This window comes from Erinaceus europaeus, chromosome 14, assembly GCF_950295315.1.
Source record: "Erinaceus europaeus chromosome 14, mEriEur2.1, whole genome shotgun sequence".
NCBI lineage: Eukaryota > Metazoa > Chordata > Mammalia > Eulipotyphla > Erinaceidae > Erinaceus > Erinaceus europaeus.
The window spans coordinates 94022074-94046716 of record NC_080175.1 but is presented as its reverse complement, the minus strand read 5'-3'; the positions used below and the strand labels follow the sequence as shown (position 1 = coordinate 94046716).

Below are 24643 nucleotides of genomic sequence, written 5' to 3'. Positions count from 1 at the left end.
GTAGTGCAGGCACTGAGCCCCAGCAATAACCCTGGAGGCAAAAAAAAAACAACAAAAAAAACAGTAATGGTTTAGTTTCATCACTCAGCATGTTTCAGTGTAAATTTCCAACACCTTTTGTTAAAGAGACTCTCTTTTCTCCACTTAATAGCCTGGGCTTCCTTGTCAAAAGTTAGAAGTCCATAGGTGTGAGGGTTATTTGGTATATTATTGCTATAATTGGTTGAGCTTGGCAGGGCTTGACCTGAGGAGTGTGTCTATCCCGTCAGTCTCTCTCTCTACCAAAAGGTTGAGCAAAGAGAGACAGGAGTAATCCCAAAGGTTTGCCTCATCTTATCAGACTCCCTATCTCACAAAGCACCCTGCACTCCTGATAAAAAGAAAGGAGGGGATGTCGGGAAATTGTGCCGATGTGGTTGTAGCAGGGCTCACAAAGCACCCTGCATTCCTGATACTATGGCCTATCTACATAGTCATTTTTTGCCTGAAAGATCCCCACCCATTTTATTCCTTTGATCTAGCTTCTTTCTACCCTCAATACCCTCCCTGCGTCCAGGGTAGTATTAATCCTACCAGTTAAGACCTTTGCAACAGTTGCTAAGGAAGTTCCTACCTTTCCAGGCCCATTTTGCCTTTCTCCGCCCCTTTCCTATACATTTCCATTTCCGACTTGTCACTTCTGGGTCTGTCCTTTAAAAGCCTTGGCTCTCTGATCAATAAATATATTCCATTGCCTCATGCCATGTGTTTGGTTCCTGAGTCATCTCCCTTGTGTCGCTGAGTGAGTAACAGCCCAGGTTGGCTCTGGTTGAGTTCTCTCCAACCCAGAGAGTATGAGCCCAGGAAGAGGCACCCCCATGCTACCCAGCAATAGCATGGTTTTATTTTTTATTCCCTTTTGATGCCATTGTTTTATTATTGTAGTTATTATTGTTGCTGTTACTGATGTTGTTGTTGTTGGATAGGACAGAGGGAAATGGAGAGAGGAGGGGAAGACAGAGAGGGGGAGAGAAAGATTGACACCTGTAGACCTGCTTCACCACCTGTGAAGCAACTCCTCTGCAGGTGGGGAGCTGGGGGCTCGATATGGAATTCTTACACTTTGAGCCACCTACGCTTAACCTGCTGTGCTAATGCCTGACTCCCCCCCCCTTTTAAATTTATTTAGGTTTTCTTTAGCAACTGTTTGATTATTAAAGTAGCACAGAAATAGTTGTTTTGCACTGTCTAGATTACCCAGAGAGAATGTGAATACATTCTTTATAAGATCTACATAATTCAAATCATGCTTTTTTGACATTTTGTTTTACTTATTTGTGTATTTTATGTAATCAGAGCACTGCTCAGTTCTGGCTTAGAATGGAGGACTGAAACTGAGATCTTGAAGATTTAGGCATGAAAGTCTTTTTGCAGAACTCTTTTGCTCTATCTCCCACCCTTAAGTAATTTTTTGTATTTACAAACCTAGATTTCTTTTCTAGTTCCTGAAATATGTATCTTAGAAAGAATGTTTTTATAGCATATAATATTATAAAATGTAGTTTTTACCCTTCAGATTAGTACAAGTACAGCAAATTCTCCATATGAAATGATCTGAAGTGAGTCAAATTCATTTGTCAGCTCAGTGTATAAGATTTCAGTGATGGTCTCAGGTGAGCAAGAATCCAGACCTGTCCTCCAATCTATTGCTTTCATCTTTCAGAACCTCTGTATAGGACTGGTGAAAACAGCTCACTTGAACAGTGTGGTAATTTTCCATTTTGATGCTGCAAATCTGAGCCCAAGCCTCCTTGTTATGAAGAAAGCTTTGGTGCTGTGATCTCTTTTATTCTCTCTGTCCACTTCTCTGTTTATGTCTGAATAATAAAAAAATAAAAAGAAAATACAAAAATAAGCAATAATTTAAAAATGTAATCTCTACAGCTAGATCCTGCAAGATATCTCACGTGGATAATTAATTCCTTTGCCACATGTGTGACCCAAGTTTGAACCTGACCCCTCTCTATTAGAGGATGCTAAAGTGTTGTGGTCTCTCTCTCCCTCTCTCTTCCACTTTGTCTCTCTATCTCTCTCTCTTTCTCTCTCTCTCTCTCTGAAAAGAAAAGGCATGGCTGGGGAGATTGCATAATCTTTATGCAGAAGATGTCCTTTTCTGAGCCTCTGAGATTCCAGATTCAGTGCCCCGAACCACCTGACATTGCTGACTAGTGCTCTGGTCTTCTCTCTCTCTATCTATCTCTCTATCTATCTATATCTCTGTCTCTATTTATCTCTCTCTGTCTCTCTATCTATCTATCTCTCCTTAAATTTAAATCAATAATAAAATATATATTTAAAAAGGTTTGTCCTGGAGTAATGAAGCCTTGGCTATGATAAAAAGAGGAGAAGCTTATACCTGTTATAAGCTTTGGTTCACTGTTTTGTTTTAGAACAAAATAGTAGTAGATCTTTGAATAGTAAGTGACATAGTGCCTGTGCATGGATTAATACACTCCCTGCCACTTAATAAACACTTAATTTATGTTAATTATCATTGTGTTAAGCAGTTTGTGACTCAGTAAATCTTAACAAAAGCAAATGACGGAAGACCATGCACTTTGTGCTTATATAATGCATTGAACTGTAAACCATTGACTCTCAGTAAAATGTTTTAAAAGAATACCTTATATTTTTAACAAGCCAATGTCCTCATAGCAAAAGGGTTATTTTCTGTTTGACTTCAAGTTACCAGTTGAAAATTTCTCTGTAGATCAAGAAAATGGTCAATCTTAAGCCCCAGAATGAGAACAACTGCATTTGCTTATAGCCAGCCGGCTGACTCTCTGTGTCTGCAAGTACTGCATGCCCATCCACATGTTCACGCCTGCCACAGAGAGTCAGATTTTGCTGTAAAAACAGCTCTGAACATGATGTGATTAACCGGTAGGGTCCCTCAACCCCTCATCTCCAAAGCTAGCATGTGCTTGGCCTGTGCTTCCTGTTCATGTTCAGGTATCCAATTTCCGTATCAACCACTCATTCTCACCAGCAGACATTAGCATAACAGAGCTGTGGCATGACTTTGATTGAAACCAGCTCGGGCGAATGCAGGATCAAGGCCTAAGGGAACAAAAATCACATCTGGTTTGCCACACATTGTATTTAGATTCTCAAAACACACCTGCACTTGAACTATATACACCACACCTCTGATTTTAGCTGACCTCTTTATAACTGGGTCTTCTGCTGTGAAAATTACACAGCTTATTTTATTTTTCTCATAGAGTTGTTTTCAGCATATAAATATCCACTAAGCCCTGAATCTTGTCACTCTTTTTCTTTTCTTCATTTTATTTCTTATTATAACTGAATTGATGAAGTCTAGTCACTTAACAGTTTAAGCAAGTAGGTTACTTTCTCATAGTAGTCACAGTTTGTCCATTGTTTTCTGTTTCTAGAATGGAAAGAAATATGCCTTTTATAGTCTTTTACCTTAGACATACACAAGAGAAATGCAGTTTCTATAACTTGCGTATTCTGCTAGAGTTTATCATTCATATTCGGTGTATTTGGAATTGTCATCTTGAGGTCCTAATCACATTTGTGCACCTAATGAGCATCATCCTCGCAAGTCCATTTTATGAATGGTGTTTGTGCTGTTGTGCTGTGTTGATAAAATGCTGTCTCCCTGCTGATTTCTTCCCATTAGGGCCATCAGCCAAGTGCTCTCTTTGCAAGCCGTTTTCCCTGCCACCTCACAGAAACACTGAATCTCTAAAGTGTTATCAGAAGAATTATTGATGTAGTTTTTCATTTTAAAAACCTCAAAAATAATTTTTTTCAGCTGATATTCCTTAACAGGAGCTTGCAATATAGATCTTGGGCAGAGAAAGACTCTACAGAAGTAAAAGTGATTGAGGCAGTTCGTTTTGGTGTTCCAACTTCAAGAGGCACAGAAAGGATGGGCAGTTTCAGAGGCTTGATTAGACTTTAAATCATTTGCTTTGTAAAATTCTTTAATATCCCTGAACTTATTTATTTTTTATTTTATTTTTACTAGTGATTTCATATTGATTTACAAAAATTGTAAGATAATAGGGACATGATTCCAGGAAGTTCCTACCACCAGAGTTCTGCATCCCTTCTTCCTCCCTTTTGGAAATTGTAGTACTCTCAAGGTCGTGGATATGGGCTGATTTTTTTAAGGAATATATACATATTCCTTCCCTTTGTAATTTTTTAAAAATTATCTATATTCGTTGAATAGAGACAACCAGAGGTTGAGGGAGGGTAGGGGGTGAATAGAGAGGTAGAGAGAAAAAGAGACAACTGCAAGCCTGCTTCATCTCTTGCAAAACTTTTTCTCTATAGTTGGGGGTTGGAGGCTCAAATCTGGGTTCTTACAAATTGTAACATGTACGCTTAACCAAGTGCATGCTGCCATCTGGCCCCTTCTTTCTTTCTTTTTGAGATCTGTAGATAAATCTACTTTTGTTAACGTCAAGGTAATATTTTCATAGGTAATATTTTTCCCCTTCTTCTTTCTCTGGCTCCTGATGGAACTGGAGTTTAGAGTCCTCTGGTCATCTTCCCCTAGAACTTACCCCTCTGGGAGTATGCACCAAAATTCTACATAGGGTGCAGAAGGTGGAAAGTCTGCCTTCTGCAATTGCTTCTCTGCTGGACATGGGCTTTAGCAGGTGGATCCACACCCCCAGTCTATTTCTCTCTTTCCTGGTGGGACAGGGCTGTGGGGAGGTGAGGTTCCAGGACACATTGGTGAGGTCATCTGCCCAGGGAGTTCAGGATGAAATCATAGCAGCAACTTATGGCTGAATGTAGTAAGCTCTAAAGCAGGATAAAAGGTCTAATGAATAGGAACCATAAACTAGGAATAGAGCAGATGGAAACAGGAATATGAAGAGACAGAGAATCTAGGAAGCCCATTTTAGGTATATTCCTAGGGGCCCATGAGTGGCAATTTTTGCTGGAGCTTGCTAGGTAACCTGCATGTGGGCTAAAAGTATTGTCTGAGAGGGAAGATGGTGTCATAATTAGAAATAGGACTAGAAAATGAGATCAGGGCAGTCAGTAACTCCCAAACTTAAAGAAAATCTATAAACACAACTATTGGTTACAACACCAGTCTTATTCACAGACGATGCCTGATTATATTTAACACAGGTTAAATGAATATCCTGAATCCCTGTGTTCACAATCCATGGTCACAGCTGGGAACATTCGAGGCTGCACTCATTACAGGACCCGTCTTCCTCGAGTGGCAGCACAGGCTGACCCAGCTTCTCTTCTTCAGAGAGTGGGAGTGGTCCTTACCATCAGTACTGAACTTAGTTTTTAGATAATAGAAGGGATAGGCTATTCCAGTTTAACTGAGTCCAGATTTATGAATTCTGGTAACAAAAACTATTTGGTATGTTAGAAATTCAGTTTGTGCATAATAACCGAGTAACAATATAAACATCACAGGAAAGGGTATTTCATAGCATTAATTTTGATAGCATGTTGTTAGTCTTTAACAAATTTGGTATTGAAGTGAAATGCAAGAAGTTATGATTTCTTGGTCTTTTTGCATTGTTCCCAGTGGTAAATGTTACATGGTGACACTACAGATTCCATGTCCACTAAGACTTCTGATGAAATCTTTCTCAAAACTATTATTCATGAAGCAATTCTCAACTGGGTTTCTCTCCCAATTTGTTAAGCTTCTCTAGACTTGGAAATCTGTCCTTTATAATAAAAAGATTCCTTCTAAACTTAAAATCTTATATTGATTAAACATTTTTTAAAAGGTCATAGTTTCCAGGTCAAAATTTAAGCACCCATCATATAAATTCTATAGCTTTACTTTTAGTACTTTTATTTTTTATTATATTCTAGAAGTCTATTCCGTAGGTCACAAATGATTTTCATTTTACTTTCTATCCCTAGTACTTGGCAGAATGACTCTTAGTTTGGTAGTTTAGTTAGTGCATTTAATGAATAAATGGATGAATCTTACCTTTTTTATTTCATTTTGCTAGAGCACTGCTCACCTAGGGCTTATGGTGGAGCCAAAGATTGAACCTGGGGCCACAGACTCTCAAGCATGAAAGCCTTAACATAATGACCCTGATATCTTGCTGACTTGAATATTCTCATTTTAGAAATGTAGATGGGTGTGTTTGATCATTTCCAGTCTTTATTTGAGAGAAAATGCTTTAAAAGTGGTGTTAAATTGATCTTGTCTTAGTTCCAGAAACCAGTTTACATAACCATTTATATGTGCAAGCATTTCTGAAATCTTGAAAATCAAATTGGAGGAATGTTTAAGTTCTATTTAAAGTTGCCGGGATAGCCTGAGGGTACTTCTTCCCGAGCTAGTGCTCTCTGGCTTGGAGATCACTCAACTGGAGCTGATCTAGGCTGCTGTGTGGGAGAGGGATCAGGAACTCGTGCTGCACCAACTTCCGCAGGAGATACACTCTGGAACTCTCGGAGCCGGAAAGCAATTTCCAAGTGTCTTTAATCAGAAGAGCAGCTGTTTTTATACTCTCCAAGTAGGGTGGAAACAGGATGTGATATAGAGAGGGTGGAGAGAAAAGTGACTGGTGAAAATCAGAGTGTGACAAGGAGGGGGCGGAACAGGCGAGAATCCTATAACTGAACCACCAATGCCCTGGAGTGCTTTATGTAAAAGTGATTTATGTAAATAGACCAAACCTTTGGATCAGTAAATCCCTATATAGGCATATGGATAAGAAGCCAGGGGGAGATGGCAACTACCCAACATCTCCCCCTTTCTTTTTAACTTTTTGCCATAGTATCAGGAGTGCGGGGCACTTTGTGAGGCAGGGAGACTGATAAGAGGCACACCTTTTTTGGGGTTCTACTGTCCCTCCTTGCTCAACCTCTCCGTGGAGAGAGAGACTAACAGGATTGACACACCCCTCAGGCTCAAGCCCTTCCAAGCTCAACCATATCCTCACAATTCCCCAACATCTCCCTCTTACTTAATGGCCATATATAACTGGGTCAATGTCTGTAAAAGGCTTCATCTCTGTCAGGGGAATAGCAGTGTAGGGGTGAACGGAAACCTGTTGGGAAGAAAGCAGAATGATAGTGTGTAAGTGTCTTCAAAAATAACTAGCACAAGACAGGGAGGGATAAGTAAGAGTAGCAAGAGACAGAGTGAGCCTGATGGGTGGAGGAGTGGGGACCTGATAAGCTGAGGGGCTAGAGGGGTGATCTGGCATTGCAAAATCCCGAGTCAGCTGGCGGTAAGTTCTATGAACTGCTACAGTCATTCTTCAAGAAGTCCAGCAGTATAAAAGGAGTGTCCAGCAAGTTCTATAGAAGCATCAGTCCAATGTCAACGGCCAGGAAATAAATGCCACACGTCTATCTTGATGGAGGAGGACGGCCACCGGAACTTTTCTTCTCTGTAGAGAGTGACCTGGAACCGCCAAAACATGATGGGCGAAACAGAAGCAGGAAGAGCAGACACCGATGGTTGAGAGAAAGGCAGTAGGAAAGTCTTGTCCTTCGGAGTCTGTGAATCAGGTTCTCCAGATCGTGTCAGGTCACATCATGGGTTTCTGGGGATGGCTGTAATTGTGGGTGATGTCAGAGGTCAGGGGTCCAAGATGGATTTCTGGGGATTCTATGTGAGCAGATGCTTCTTTATGCGAAGGCTTGTCATAGCTGTAGTCAATTACTTATGAAAAAACTTTGTAACAAATTAGAAGTTTACTACAATTGATAACTCAATGATTATAACTGGTTTAGGTATCTTTATAATTTTGTGTAAAGATCATCTTACGTGACCTCATGTAGCAGTCTTTATATAGCAAAGTTTTCATACCGAATTTAAGTTACATATATTGATTCTTAACTATTTTTACATTGGGTTTTTAAGCAAACTCAGGTTACTAGAGTTAACACATTTTAGTGACAATTTTTTTTTTTGGTACATTTACAATATCAGATTGATGCCAAATTTGTTGTGGATTAATTTCCACAAGATAGCTTACAGGACATTTTTGGGGGCCCTCCAAAAATGTCCTGTATAGGGAATTTGTATTTTAACTTAGGAGATGATGAATTGTCACATTGAATATTTAGAGTTTTACCTTAAACACTCAGTTACTTAAATGAATTGATTTTACCTCTTCTCGTAAAAATGTAACTTCGAAGTTACAATTTAACTGTCAAGTTAATGTTTACCAAACTTGAAACACGCATATTAAACATATAGTTTATAACACACAGGAGGAGAAAAACTTGTAAATAAGATATATCATTTCAAATGTGAATTTAGAACTACTGTCATAGTTGAACCATCTTTACTCACACAGTTTAAGACTAAACATTTCATATTGATATCAAGACTTACAAAAGAAATCAAAAGGGGGAATGAACAATTTTTGGACTGTTTCTGGACGTCTCCAGAAACCATGGCTGCGTCCAGCCGTTTGATATAAAGTCAGTTAACTTTCAGAGTACTCTGAGCACAATGGGTCATACAAAAATTTTGGTCACTCAACTCACTCAATTTTTTTTTTTTTCACTCACTCACAAAACACAACTGGCCAGTCATAGCATAAGACATTCATTCGGGGGGGGGGGAAGAGTTCTGTGAATCAGATTTTTTTTTTTTTTTTGATTCTGCCATGCTGTATTATGGATCCTGGGGTGCATCCTGTAGCCAGTCCTCTTGCAGCCAGTCTTCTTGCAGTGTTTCTTGTTCTTCAGGGATATCAGCGCCATCATGTGGGTATTGCCGGACATGGCGGGCAGGAACCCAAACAGGCTTGGAGTAATTTTGTGGAAAAATACATGCGAAACCCCTCCCCATAGTCAACAGGGGGTCAGGTCCTTTCCAAATTTTATCAAGTGGGTCTTTCCATTTGACTTTAATAGCTGGGAGGGTGGGTGGTGTTTGCCAATGAAGAATTATAGGAGGTTGGTCGGAGTTTTTGTAAATATTAAAGAGATTTAATGTAGTTAAGGCTTTTGCCAGCTGGATATTAGGGGGGTACATTTCCACTTTTTCTTTATTTAATTGAGCCTTAAGAGTTTGATGGGCCCTCTCAACAATGCCTTGTCCCTGTGGATTATACGGAATGCCTGTAGTATGAGTAATGTTCCAGAGGGAACAAAAATCTTTAAATTGTTTGCTGGTAAAAGCAGGTCCATTATCCGTTTTTAAGTTGAAGAGGTAAGCCCATTACAGCAAAACAGGAGAGCATATGGCTTATAAGCTTTTTGGAGTTTTCTCCAGTCTGAGCTGTAGCCCACATAAACTTAGAGAAGGTATCAATTGAGACGAACACATATTTTTGTTTGCCAAAGTTAGGTATGTGGGTAACATCAATTTGCCAAAGAGCGTTGGCTTTTAAACCTCGAGGATTAACCCCCAGAGTCTGAATAGCAGGTGTTTTGATTAGACCTGCACAGGAGGAACATGTAGCAAGAATACGTTTTAACTGTGGCAGAGGAATATCAGGAAATCGAGCTCGAAGACCTTTAAGATTAACATGGGTTAGGGAATGAAAGTCAGCAGGATTAGAGACAGAGGCTAGGAGAATTCCTGTGGAGGCAAGGCGGTCAGCTGCAGCATTCCCTTCGGACAGGGGACCAGGAAGAGGGCTGTGGGAACGTAGGTGCTGAACATACAGTGGATGGGTTCGAGAACAGAGCATAGAGGCAATTTGAATTAAAAGAGGAGAAAGTGGGTTGTCATCAATTCTTACATAAGATCGAGCAAGCCAAGGAATTAAGTTAACAGTATACACACTGTCAGAAAAAAGGTTGAAGGATTCTGGTACAGCTTTTAATGCAAGGAAAACAGCATAAAGTTCTTTGTACTGAGGGGAATTATCAGGAAGTTCAGTAAAGAGAGGTTTGGGGTATTGCTGGTCTGGATAATATATAAGGGCAGCAGCTCCCTTTTTTCCACCATCAGTGAACACTGTAGGAGCAGAGGGGATGGGATCTCGAGAGAAAAGTTTAGGTACTAGTAGAGGCAACAGAGGTAAAGAAGCTATCAAATTATTAGAGGGAAAATGATTATCTAATTGTCCTGGAAAACCCATTAAACTTATGGCAAAACGAGAATGGTGGCGTATGAGCCATTCTGTATCAGTGAGAGAAAAGGGAAGAATGATTGAATCTGGTTCCCTTCCTAAGACCTGAACCGATCTGTTTCTTCCTTGGCGAACCATAAATGCTAAGGCATCAATCTCGGTAAGGAGTCTTGGAGCTCCACCTACTGGTGTATGAAGCCATTTGAGAACACCATGTTTCTGCCACAATGCCCCCACTACCGTGGGGGTGGAGTTAAAGATTAGAAGATTTACTAGAGAGGAGGGGGAGAATCGAACGAGGTGCATGTCCTGGAGAGCCTGGTTAACTTTTTCCAGAGCCAAGGATGCTTCGGGGGTTAACATACGCTTTGAGGAGGGCTGTTTGTTTCCTTTTAACAGATCGAACAGTGGTTGCAGGCAGCTCGTAGGCAGATAAAGATACTGCCTAAGCCAATTCAAATTTCCAAGAAAACTTTGTAAAGAAGCAAGAGTGAGATTAGAAGGAAAAGTAACACAAGGTTTTAAAGGACGAATCTGCGTTAGGGAAATCTCTGAGCCTAAGAAAGATATTGGAGGGATTAGTTGTATCTTCTCAGGAGCTACATTAAGTCCACTTCTCTTTAAGGCAGGGATTAGAAAATCACGTAGGGCGGAGAGATCTGTATCTAATTCTCCCCATATTAACACGTCATCCATATAATGAAAAACCTTAAGGCCCTTATGAATATATGGAAAAAAGGGCAGATTTAACAACCTCTTGACAAATAGTAGGACTATTAGCCATGCCCTGGGGCAGTACCACCCATTCAAATCTATCAGCAGGGCTGGCATTATTAATAGAAGGAACAGAGAAAGCAAAACGTTTACAATCTTGTGGGTGTAAGGGAATAGAGAAAAAACAATCCTGTATATCAATAGCTATGATTGGAATTCCTGTGGGAATTGCAGAAGCAAGAGGCAAACCCCTTTGGGGGGAGCCCCAAACCTGCATGGTTTTATTAACTGCACGAAGATCTTGGAGGAGGCGCCATTTTCCTGAGCGCTTTTTAATTACAAAGACTGGAGTATTCCATGGGCTCCGAGAATGACGGATGTGTCCCAAAGATAACTGCTCTTGGACGAGTTTTTTTAAAATTTCTAGCTTCTCCCTAGGCAAAGGCCACTGTTCCACCCAGACAGGCTCATTAGAAAGCCAATCTAAGCGGAGAGTTCTGTTACGAACAGTGGCAGTTAGTATTGGGGGTTCTGGTTGGGTCTAGCAGTCTCACAGGAGTGAGTGTGGTGTCCTGCAGAGGTGTCTGAGGATATCACTACATCTAAAGATTCCAGCAAGTCTCTTCCCAATAAATTGGTGCTTATATCAGCTATTAAAGGCTGAAAGCGTCCGGTAGTCCCTTCTGGATCTTCCCACACAAGGGAATCTCGTGTGTGGAATGCCTGAGTCAATTCTCCAACACCATGTAAGCGTGGTCCTGGGAGGAGTTCCCAACTCTGGGGAACCTCTGCTTGTCTTAATATTGTCTTATCTGCTCCCGTGTCAATCAAACATTTAAAAGGAATATTACCAATCTTTACTGTCATAGTTGGGTGACCCCTTTCTAAAACAGGGGTGGTCCATAAAATCTCAGACTCTGAATTCGAGCTGTTCTCTTGCTCCAGCCGGTTATTTCTATGCTGGAAGTTCCCACATACCGCGGGTTCCTCCTTCTGCTCACCCTCTGTTATTGTTACTTGGCGTGGTGGGTGTAGCGATGGATTGGGTCCCAAGCTGGGCTTCTGTTTGTGGAAGAAGGGCACAGCACCAAGCGGGCGACCTGCTTCCTTCCCTCTTGGGGGCGGGGCTAAGGGAAGCCCCATACCTAGTTTAAATCCCTGTTTACATTTGGCAGAGGCGTGCCGTTCCTATGGAACCTTGACCAACAATCTCTCCTCCAGTGAAATCCTTTCTGGCATCTGGGACAAGGCATTCGTGGTCTCTGATTCCCTGTCTGGAGGCGGGGTTGCCCTGATTGGAGGTGGGGTCGCCCTGACTGGAGGTGGGGTCGCGGTCTATTTTCTGGACATTGGTTACGCCAATGCCCTTGGCGACCGCACTGAAAGCAAGCTCCTTTTTGCTTATGTAAGGTAGCTGCATAGGCCTGTAACATAGGTCCTTGAAAAGAGCTTGATCTGAGATCCTGTGTAGCTAGAATCCAAGTATCTGGGTGTTCGTTTTTAAGAGTGATACAGGCCTGTCGAAAATGCGGAAGCATTCCATCCCAGATTATGGATTGCAGAAGGAGAAAACGAGCGTCAGGATTATAAATCTTCCTTTCCAAACTCGACTGGACCCTGGCAATGAATTTAGCGAGGGATTCATCAGGTTCTTGTTGCAGGGAGAGAATGGGGGCTGAGGCTGCTCCCATGGGTGGTGTTAATCGCTCCCATGCTTTTAATGCACACAGGCGTACTTGATCAAAATACCCCGCTGGAAACTTGGCTTCCACCTGTTGAATCCCTGTTTCTAATTGGCCTGTTCCAAACAATGCATCAAAATTGCCCTCTGGCTGATTTTGAATAAATTTCCGCGATTGTTGTAAACATTCGTCACGAAAGAATGCCTCCCATTGCAGGAAGAGGGGGCCTGGGAGCGTAGCACGAGTCACATCTCTCCAATCTTGAGGGGTATTAAGGTTCTGAAGCAGGCCTTGTAAAATGGACCTGGTCCATGGGGCATGAACACCGTCATCTTTGATAGCCTGGCGTAGTTCCTTCAGGTCTGTGGCGGAATATGGATGCCAGGCCTGAGGTTTTTGTCTATTGGGGGCAACATTGACTGGAAATGTGTGGACTTGCTCTAAGTGTGTAGCGGTAGGAGGAGTCATCGAAGTGGAAGCTTCTGGACAAGTGGCCGAAGAAGTGGTTTTGGAGGCTACAGGAGAATTCGGACATGTGTCTATCAAAACAGGGTGGGGTGAAGAAGCAGCCGTGGAGGCAGCAGGAGGTTCCGGACACGTTTCTGCCAAAATGGGGGTGGCCGAAGAAGTGGCTGTGGAGTCCAAAGGAGAATTCGGACACGTGTCTGCCAAAATAGGGGCCTCAGGGCAAGATGCCAAAACAGGGGCCTCAGGGCAAGATGCAGAGGAATTAGGGTGGGTCAAGATCACGACAGGCCTTTGCTTCTTCTTGTTTTTAAGGTGCTGGTTAAGTTCTATGATTACTTCCTTTATCTCTTTGACCTCAGCCTCTAGGTCCTTAAGCCTTTTGAGAGGTTGACCTATATATCCCTTAAAAGCTGCTATGATGATCAACAGGATATAAGGTGAAGCCCCGAGAAAAATGTCCCAGATATATAAAAATTGTATACTGGAAAAAGAATGCAGGATTTGGAAAAGATTTTCCATGGTGGAAAGATCTCCGGAAAACAATAAGAAAGAAAAAAAAAATCACAGTGCCTTAACACAATATTGCAGATACCCAAAAGGTGTGTACTTATCTAAGATGTCTTCTTGTAAATCTGCTGCTTACGGGTCCCTGTTCCGGGCGCCAGATGCCGGGATAGCCTGAGGGTACTTCTTCCCGAGCTAGTGCTCTCTGGCTTGGAGATCACTCAACTGGAGCTGATCTAGGCTGCTGTGTGGGAGAGGGATCAGGAACTCGTGCTGCACCAACTTCCGCAGGAGATACACTCTGGAACTCTCGGAGCCGGAAAGCAATTTCCAAGTGTCTTTAATCAGAAGAGCAGCTGTTTTTATACTCTCCAAGTAGGGTGGAAACAGGATGTGATATAGAGAGGGTGGAGAGAAAAGTGACTGGTGAAAATCAGAGTGTGACAAGGAGGGGGCGGAACAGGCGAGAATCCTATAACTGAACCACCAATGCCCTGGAGTGCTTTATGTAAAAGTGATTTATGTAAATAGACCAAACCTTTGGATCAGTAAATCCCTATATAGGCATATGGATAAGAAGAAGCCAGGGGGAGATGGCAACTACCCAACAAAAGTAAGATGAAAATTTCACTGAAAGAATAACAGAAGAAAAAGACAGTAGATTAATAGACAACAGACATATAGTTGATAGATAGAAAGCATATTTAAAGGTATAAAACATGTCTTCGTCTGATGCTTCAGTCCATGATTTGGTCAGACTCTCGTCCAAGACAGTACAGACACTGGGGATTGGCAGTGGCACACTGGGTTGATTGACTATAGCACAAGACAGTACATACAAACTAATTAATTAAATATGTAACCTTTAAAAAAGCGATAAACTCATTTTGTTTGGATTAACTGTTTTAGAAAAAAAAAAAAATATATATATATATGAATTACAAGGTAAACTGCTCAGCAGCTCTCCCTAGAACCCTCACTCATATTAAACTTTTCTTTCATAGAATCCCTACCATGTAAAGAGCTGGAATTTGATCTCTTGCCATTTGATCACATAAGTCATTTCTTGAAGTTATTACAGATTATAGCCTTAAATCTTTTTTTTTTGAAATACCTCATAGTTTCACGTCTTTCCTGAAAAGTTGACACTGCAGTGTTGTAAGAGGCTGTCTTAAAGTAATGTAGTAGCTTTGATTTAAAATATCATTCTGATGAGAAAACAGGGACCAAAAATCAATGTATCTGCTGATTCAGTAGAATTGTGTAGAAATAACAAGACGGTTGTTAGAAGCAAGTAATCTCCTGGAAAGGCAATATAAACCATATTCTGTTCAAATAGACATATAAATCTGGGTTCTTCCTCTTGCTAGACTGAGTCTTCTGTAATCTGTAGTTGCAGAAGAAAATTCCACTTCATGCGTTTAGCCTTTCTATCCCTGAGGTGTATGTTGAGTGTGTTAAGAGGTAGTATAATTAAATACAATAGGATAAGTCACTATAGAGCTCAGGGATTTTTTTTTCTAATGTGTATGTGTGCTGCCTCTGTTTCTATGCTACCATTCCTATAAAGATAATTGATTAAATGTTTGACAAAATTCTTGGATTTGTGTTTATGTACTTCTGGACTGAAATATTCTGAGTAAAAACCTTCATTGAATGTTTCTTACTATTCGAACTCTTTTAATTTTAATTTTTTTGTTATTGGATAGACACAGAAAGAAATTGAGAGGAGAGGAGGAGGTAGAGAGGGAGAATGACAGAGACAGACACTTGCAGCTCTGCTTCACCACTCGTGAAGCTTTCCCCCTGTAGGTGGGGGCCAGGGGCTTGAACCTGGGTCCTAGTGTTCTGTAATATGAGCTCTTAACTAGGTGCACCACCACCAACTGGCCCTCTATTGGAACTTTATATATTTCAAATGTTACCAATTATTGTTATGTACACCAGATTAAAAAAAAGTTTATTTCAGAGGGCTTTGTTGTTGTTGTTCTTATTTTTCTAGCATTAACAATCAGTTAAAATAGAAATAGAGAACTAGGAAAGCTCTGGAATAAATAGTGTTTTCTATTCTACAGGAATGGAATTTTGTTGTTAGTTTGTTGTTTTAAAAGATTCATTTATAGGAGTTGGGCTGTAGAGCAGTGGGTTAAGTGCACGTTGCGTGAAGCGCAGGGACCAGCATAAGGACCCCGGTCTGAGCCCCCAGCTCCCCACCTGCAGGGGAGTCGCTTCACAATTGGTGAAGCAGGTCTGCAGGTGTCTATCTTTCTCTCCCCCTCTCTGTCTTTCCTTCCTCTCTCCATTTCTCTCTGTCCTATATAACAACAACAACAACAATAATAACTGCAACAACAATTTAAAAAAAAAGACAAGAAAAGGGAAAATAAATTTAAAAAATTATTAAAAAGATTCATTTATTTATTTTTTATAGTTTTTTTTTTAATTTTTCATTTATAAAAAGGAAACTGACTAAAGGATAGGATAAGAGGGGTACAACTCCATACAATTCCCACCACCAGATCTCTGTATCCCATCACCTCCCCTGATAGCTTTTCTATTCTTTATCCCTCTGGGAGTATGGACCCAAGGTAATTGTGGGATGCAGAAGGTGGAAAGTCTGGCTTCTGTAATTGCTTCCCTGCTGACCATGGGCATTGACAGGTCGATCCATATTCCCCACCTGGCTCTCTCTTTCCCTAGTGGGGCAGGGCTCTGGGGAAGCAGAGCTCCAGGACAAGTTGGTGGGGTTGTCTGTCCAGGGAAGTCTGGTTGGCATCATGCTGGTATCTGGAACCTGGTGGTTGAAAAGAGAGTTAGCATACTAAGCCAAGCAAATTGTTGACCAGTCATGGACCTAAAGGCTGGAATAGTGCAGGTGAACAGTAGTGGGGGGTCTCTGTTTTGTAGATAGCTAGTAGGCACATTTTAGTTATATTCAAAGGGCCTGTGGCTATACTACTGTTTGTTTGTTTGTTTTGCCTGAGCCTGAAATCTGATATGCAGGTGGATCCTAATTATTGTCTAGGGAGATGATATCATGGCTGGAAAAAGGACCAGAAGGCTGGATCAGGGAAGAGAGTAGCTCCCAAATATGGGAAAGTTGTATAAACATTGTTGATTGTAAACCCCTTTGATTTGATGTGATTTGGGGCCTATATTTAGCTTCAGAGCCTATGTGACTTCTGCATCCCTGTATATCTGACCTCACATTCTGTGGTCATAAGTAGGAACATTCCAAGCTGCCCTAATATCAGGACCCATCTTCCTCAGGTGTAGCATAGAGTATGATGTCTGTCCTCCATTCAGAGGATGGAACATTCTCTACCATTGTTTATCTGAGTTGAGGGCAAAGTCCTATGGGGGAGTCTGTTTTGTTGTTCCTGATAGAGATGACCAGTAACAATGGAGAGAGGGAATTTTTCAGGGTCTAGGCCCATCATGTCTGTTTGGGAATCTCAGGACTGACTAAGGCCCCAGCTGATGGGGTGGCCTGAGAGTGACTAAAGAGTCATTATTAAAGTATGCCAGTCTCTTGCCCTTATTCAGCTTTTGCAGTTCTTGCTTTGATAAGGTTAGCTTTGGAGTGAGTGTGAGAACTGTAATAGGAAGTATGTGAGGAAGGTATCTAAGTCTAAATAGACACTATTTCATTATGAACTTGAAACTGACTCACTACAGACTATTGTGTGCTTTTGCTTTCAGGTATATATTTTGCCCTAATTTTTGGATGTATACGAACATATGCTCTATCTTACGGGACCTATATGTAGGTTTTAGGACTTTGGTAGGAAGTGAACTTCCTGGAATGGGAATGAAATTAGAGAATACTATGAAAGGAAAGGTCTCACCGGAGTAATGGGGGTGAAGGTTGATATTCCATGCCTGATGTCTCTGGACACAGTTGAAGTGAAACATGCTGAGGTGGTACTCGTGGTGTTTATTAGGTTGGGATCAGCGGATGCAATATCATTTGGTATGAATTGAGAAAAGCATGCAGGAAAGTGAGCCCCAACCTAGAGGTTCCAGGACTGGGGGAAATATAAGCTCTAAAGAGGAAGTGGGAGGTTCATGCTGTCTTAGGATTTAAGAAGGCAATAGATAGTTATTGCTGTAATCACATCATTGGGCAATTGGGTTAACTTTGAAATATCCCTTTGTTAGGATTTGCTGTATCATACACAACCTCCCCATAATTTATGTCCTTTGACATTATTTGTATATATTTGTGCCACTGGTTGCTTCTGTTCTCCCTGTTCTAAGCTTTTAAGAGAGTCAACATATCAAAGACCCAGCCTATTTATTAAAAAGACTCAGTCTGTGATTTAAAAAGTTAGAGATATTCAATAAATTTTCCCCCTCACATATTAAACAGTAATTTATCTGACTACAAATTGATAGGACTGTACATAAATACCTTTCTCACCACTGACAGACTGTGTCCCATCCCATCCCTCTCCCCAAGCCCTGTGAAACTGAACATCCACCCTCACCCTCAACCCAGGGTTTTTACTTTGGTGCCATACTCCAAATTCAGTCAAATCCTGCTTTGAGATTTCCCTTTCTGTTATTCTTTCTCAACTTCTGTTTATGAGTGGGATCATCCTATATTCGTCTTTATCTTTTTGACTTAGCTCACTTAACATAATTCCTTCTAGCTCCATCTAAGATGGGTCAGAGAATGTGGGCTCATTTTTCTTTATAGCTGTGTAGTATTCCATTGTGTATATATACTACAACTTTCTCAGCCACTCATCTGTTGTTGGGCACCTGGGTTGCTTCCAGGTTTTAGCTATTATGAATTGTGCTGCTATGAACATAGCTGTACACATATCTTTTTGGTTGGGTGTTACAGAGTCTTTGGGGTATATCCCTAGGAGACGGATTACTGGGTCATATATAAGGTCCATGTCTAGCCTTGTGAGAGTTCTGCAGACTGCTCTCCACCGAGGCTGGACCATTTTACATTCCCACCAGCAGTGCAGAAGGGTTCCTCTGTCCCCACAGTCTCTCCAGCATTTGTTGCTGCTGTCCTTTTTGATGTATACCATCCTCGCAGGGGTGAGGTGTTATCTCAGTGTTGTCTTTATTTGCATTTCCTGACAATCAGTGACCTGGAGCAATTTTTCATGTGTTTGTTAACCTTTTGAATCTCTTCTGTAGTGAATGTTCTATTCATATCTTCTGCCCATTTTTTGGATGGAATCATTTGCTTTTTTTGGTGCTAAGTTTGCTGAGCTCTTTATATATTTTGGTGATTAGTCTCTTGTCTGATGTCTGGCATGTGAAGATCTTCTCCCATTCTGTGAGGGGTCTCTCTGTTTGTGTGATAGTTTCTTTGGCTGTGCAGAAGCTTTTCATTTTGATGTAGTACCATTGGTTTGTTTCTGCTTTAGTCTTCTTTGCAGTTGGATTTGTTTCATGAAAGATGTCTTTGAGGTTTAGGTGGGAAAGTGTTCCACCAATGTTTTCCTCTATGTATTTGATAGTTTCTGGTCTAACATCCATGTCCTTGATCCATTTGGAGTTGATTTTTGTTTCTGATGAGATAAGGTGTTTCAGTTTCATTCTTCTGCATGTTTCAGCCCAGTTTTCCCAGCACCATTTATTGAAGAGAACCTCCTTCCTCCATTTAATACTTTGGCCCCCTTACTAAATAATACATGTCCATAGGTGTGGGGGGTTCATTCTGGGCTTTCAATTCTGTTCCACTGGTCTGTGTGTCTATTTTTGTTCCGGTACCAGGCTGTTTTGATGAAGATGGTCTTATAATATAGTTTGAGATCTGGGAGTGTGATGCCTCCATTTCTGTTTCTTTTCCTCAAGATTGTTTTGCAATTCTGAGTGTTTTCTGGTTTCAGATAAATAATTGTAGTTTTTGTTCTATTCTCTTAAAGAAGCTTGGGGGAACTTTAATGGGTATTGCATTAAATTTGTATATGGCTCTAGGAAGAATATTCATTTTGATGATATTTATTCTTCCAGTCCATGAACATGGGATGTCTTTTCATTTCTTGGTGTCATTTTCTATTTCCTTGAGTAGTCCAGGTCCCATTTATTTCTTTATTATGAGTAAAAGAGGTTGAGAGCGTCTGTCACCAGGTGGCCGCTTTGGATAGAACCTATGGCATTCAAGATCCGTGTTCTAGCACAAATCCCAACCCAATAGTGGGATTTTGTTATTTTCTTTTTATTTATTTTATTTTACTATTATTATTTTTTTATTTTTATCAGAACACTGCTCTGCTCTGGTTTATGGTGGTGGGAACTATTGAACCTGGGACTTCAAGAGTCTCAGGTATAAACGTCTCTTCATAATCATTATGCTATCTACCTCCACCTTAATAGTGAGATTTTGTATGAAGTTGACCTTATGAAAACTTCTACTTCCATTGTCTATTGTCTTTTCTTCTTTCACTTTACAACTGGACCCCATGATGTTATTGTTTTGGGGATTTTACCATAGGCTCTTTCTTTACTATTTTACAGAAATTACTAGTGTCTGGTATCATTACTTTCACCTTTTATTTTTTACTAATATTCCCATCAGACTTCCAACTTGATTGTTTATTTGTGTACTTCTAGAGATGAGCCTTACGCTAGCTGATGTCATAGTCCCTAGGCTGCTTTTCCCACTAAAATTGAGAGATAAAGACAGAGAGAAAAGGAGCAGTATGCTCCATGACACCTTCCATATGGTGCTGGGATTAGAATCTAGACCATCTACATGGAAACATACTCTATCCCAAGAGTGATTTCTCTGACGGTGACTCCTTATGTCAAAAAGTCAATGCTGCCTTACTCCTTGCTATGCACATTAAAGGGTAAGAGACACCCCCCCTCCCAATCCATCCTTTCCCTGTTTAGAAGGAATCAGAATAAAATTACCGGTTTGACTGTTTGACTTCTCAGGATTTTTTTTTTTCAAACTGAGTCCAAATCTGTCTTTTGTGTTTACTGATGTCTACACCATTTGGACTTTCCTTCCTCGATAAATCCTACAAATGCATGTGTTCTTGCTTTCTGTACTGTGTTCGATAATATTCATTTCTTCCCATATCTTAGCGTCCCATACTTTATTAATGCTCCATGCTATTCACTGCCTATAAGACCTTTCACAGCAGAGCACGAGGTGGGACTTCTCTCTTGAAGTCCCATCATATCAACTACACATACCCCAACCTCACTGCTCTTTTTTCTGTGCTATGAGAATATCTCTATACTGGCATTTAAGATAGCCTCAGGCCATTTCTGTATTTCATTTGCTAGTGCTAGTATTTTGGCCATACTGCTTTGCAATTTTCATTACGTTGTGTTCTTATGAGGGTTTGAGGGTAAAATGCTTCATATCTCTGTGTTTTCTCTGTATCCTTTTGGAGAGCATAGTAATTGCCTACTAATGATTACTTTTATAAATGAAATGAATCAACTAGCATCAACTTTTTTAATGGTCATCTTTCTATGAAATACTAATTTCTTCTAAGAATTATTATCTTCAACAGTGAAACTGCCACATTTTATATTTTTGTCCCCTGGACAATAGACATGATCAGGGGCCAGATGGTGGTATGTCTAGTTGAACACACACATTACAGTACAAGAACCCAGATCTCTTATCCCTACCTATAGGGGGAAAGCTTTACAAGTGGTGAAGTAGGTCTGCAGGTGTCTCTCTGTCTCTCTCCCTCTCTATCTCCCTCTCCCCTCTCAATTTTCTCTGTCTGTACCCAATAACAAATAAATAAAAGGTTAAAAACTTAAATATATATATATATATCTTTAAAATATTCCTGCAAATATTTAAAAAAAAATACAGCATGTTTGTCAGAGAGGGGGCATGTTGGCTTTGAGAGTATTCTCTGGTTTTCATTTCTTGGAAACAGAATTTGAAACTTATGTTTAACCTTGAAACCATCAGGATCATTAAACACCTACTTTCCTATACAAACACAAGATATACAAAATCAAAATATCAAAATGTACAGCATTTAAAATGTTTCTGCTTATTAGTTTATTTCTATCTTTACATTTGAGAACATATTCTTTACTCTTCCATTCTGTGTTTTGAAAAATCCTTTTGAAAATTGTAGTGTCTGTTTGCCACTGAAAAATTCGCCTAACATCAGAATTTCTCTCGAATTTTTATTAATGATTAATATTTACACATTTTCTCGATTCTTTAATTATAGCTCCTCCACAGTTTGTGGTTAGACCAAGGGATCAGATTGTTGCTCAAGGAGGAACAGTGACATTTCCTTGTGAAACCAAAGGCAACCCACAGCCAGCTGTTTTTTGGCAGAAAGAAGGTAGCCAGGTGAGTATGAACCTTGCCTGTTTTTCCTGAATCTACCACAATCCCCTGTCATAAAATCTGCATTTCCTTTCTTGTTATCCATGCTGAGCCAGTTCTATCTTTATAAATAGAGACAAGGTTCTAGGCAGTTGTGCGCCCAGTGGAATGCACTAGTCACCATGCTCAACGGTATGGGTTCAGACCCCAGGTTTCTGCCTACAGGGGTAATCTTCTCAAGTGGTGGAACTATGATGCAGGTTTTTTTTATTTTTTTCCTTTTCCCTCTTCTTCTCCTTCAATTCTATGTCTCTCACCCTTTATATAAAAGAAAAAGAAGGGAGTCAGGTGGTAACGCAGCGGGTTAAGCGCACGTGGCGCAAAGCGCAAGGACCAGCTTAAGGATCCCATTTTGAGCCCCCAGCTCCCCACCTGCAGGAGAGTCACTTCACAGGTGGTGAAGCAGGTCTGCAGGTGTCTGTCTCTCCCCCTCTGTCTTCCCCTCCTCTCTCCATTTCTCTCTGTCCTACCCAACAACGATGACATCAATAACAACAATAATAACAACAACAATAAAACAACAATGGCAACAAAAGGGAATAACTAACTAAATAAATATTTTTTAAAAAGAAAGAAAGAAAAAATCATGGAACAATGAAAGCTATACTTCAGCTGCAGCCTAGTGGTAAAATAAATAAATTAGTTAAAAATGTAAAATAGAAAGTAATGGACCCAGAGACAAGAAGAAAAGAATAAAGAATGTGAATCAAACATCTTTATTTCCTCATGTCACTTTTCTATACTTTTATACCTTACATAAAGTAGATATGATGAAACTGTGTAAGGGAACTAGTTTGTGTAAATTGTTCTAAGCTTCTACAGCAACTTAAGGTCTTTGATCATAAAGGAAAGTTTTATTTTTTAAAACTGAGCCACATCGGGATGACTATGCAATTTAATTGAATTTGTATGAACCACTTAGAACGACTCTGAGCACATATAAGGTGGCAAAAAGCATTACTAATCAGGCTAGAAATCTAGTTCAATTTCTTCTCCTAGATAGAGTGTAAATCAGTGTTCTTTATGTTCATTTAAAATCAATTTAGATTTCAGAGTAAGTGAGAATTTTTGTTATTCATTCATAGTAGGTTAGAAAGGAAAGAATACATCCTCTATTAGAAGTAATCAGAGCTTCTGGTCTTTGCTGTGTCCTGGCTGATCTTCTCAGGACTTTTTCTTGGGAAAGCATGGCCTCTCAGCCTCTCTGCTAAATGTCAGTTAAATACACTACTTTTCCCACCAAGAAGTCGTCCACTCAAAGAAGATCATAACTTTTAGGTTCTGAGTCAGTGAGTGAGATTTACAGTTTAAGACATATCATAAAATGTATTCTTTATCAATTATTTTATTTTTACATTTCCAAGGGATCGATTTTCTCTTTAAATTTTCCAGAATCATCTCCAAGGAAGTATGCAGTTCTCAAGAAGAGATTGCTTTTCCTTCTCAACTGTCTCTGTTAGTCTAAATTCTGGAAGAACTTTGGGGAAATAATGATTCAGACAAAGCCTTAGAAAATCTATAACTTTCCCAGGGATGACAAATGCTTTATACTGAGAGAACCTATTGATTAGAACTCATAGATGAGTCTCTGGAATATGAGACACCAGGAAATTTTCCTCAGCATCATCTCACATTTTTGTGGATTTCAGTGTATTCCTCAACAGCATCAAGTTACAGTTTTAGTAACTTGGTACAGCCTGCCTGCCAGCCTGCCTGCCAGCCAGCCTCCCTCCCTCCCTCCCTCCCTCCCTTCCTTCCTTCCTTCCTTCCTTCCTTCCTCCCTCCCTCCCTCCCTCCCTCCCTCCCTCCCTCCCTCCCTTCCTTCCTTCCTTCCTTCCTTCCTTCCTTCCTTCCTTCCTTCCTTCCTTCCTTCCTTCCTCCCTCTCTCCCTCCCTTCCTTCCTTCCTTCCTTCCTCCCTCTCTCCCTCCCTCCCTTCCTTCCTCCCTCCTTTCCTTCCTTCTTTCCATCCTCCATTCCTTCATCCTGTCCTTCAGTTTGTATTATCTATTGATATTGAGTTCATTATGGCTATGATTTGTAGGAATATGAATATAGCGATGTGAAAATAAGGTGAAGTTATGACCAGTGAACTAATAAACATGATATTTAGATACGCGAGATTGCTCTATGCTGGAAGCAGTGGCCTAATAGCATCAAAATCTTTCTTTTTTCTGCTGTTTGACAAAGTACCATGTAATCCCAGAGATATTGCTAGCAAGACTTACACAAAGTATCTAGTTAGAATATTTGATCTGATTAGATCTGGTTCTCATTACTTATCTCCTTATCAAACAAAGAAAGAGACTGCAAATGCACAACAGTTGAGCAAACTGTAAAATGTAAAACCATGAATTGGAGTATTAGGAAAAATAAATTGTCTTACTGTCTCTAGCAGCCAATTTTTACAGTGATCTATGATTATCCATCAGTAAAAAAGAGTTAAGAGCCTGGACTTAATGGTCCATATTCCTCAATATGTGCTGATAATGCCAGTTAGCACTAATAGGATATTCAAGCACTTGAAGGCAAGAAGAGCTCTGTATAGTTCCTGGTTTTTGCTTGTAAATCCATTTCCTTTTGTCTGTATCATACAAGCAGGGAATAAAGATGATGGGTTAACCTCAGTCACATGCCATTTTCCATGTCAGCAAATCATTTAAAAGGTGGACTGATATTATGTTGCAGAGGAAGCGATCCCAGAGAGAATTCAGGCCACCTGATGTATTAGTGCTATGTAAATTAGTATTCTAATGGCTAATTGTAGTAAAGTACACACTTTGAATTATTGTATCATTTTCCAGAGGCTTTAAAATTTAGACCTTTCTCCTTCAGATGGTTTATTTCTGTAATATATTTGGACTCT

At 40.3% G+C, this 24643-nt stretch overlaps 1 protein-coding gene across 16 annotated transcripts in view; it reads left to right on the top strand.

Annotated features, from left to right (window-relative positions):
• ROBO2 (roundabout guidance receptor 2) overlaps positions 1–24643 on the top strand; it is a 1295155-nt gene that overhangs the window by 1161524 nt on the left and 108988 nt on the right. For all 16 annotated transcript variants that reach the window (XM_060172139.1, XM_060172137.1, XM_060172131.1 and 13 more), the window contains one exon: positions 21619–21743. In XM_060172139.1, coding sequence (XP_060028122.1) covers positions 21619–21743 — 125 coding nt within the window. The remainder of the gene's footprint in view (positions 1–21618; positions 21744–24643) is intronic.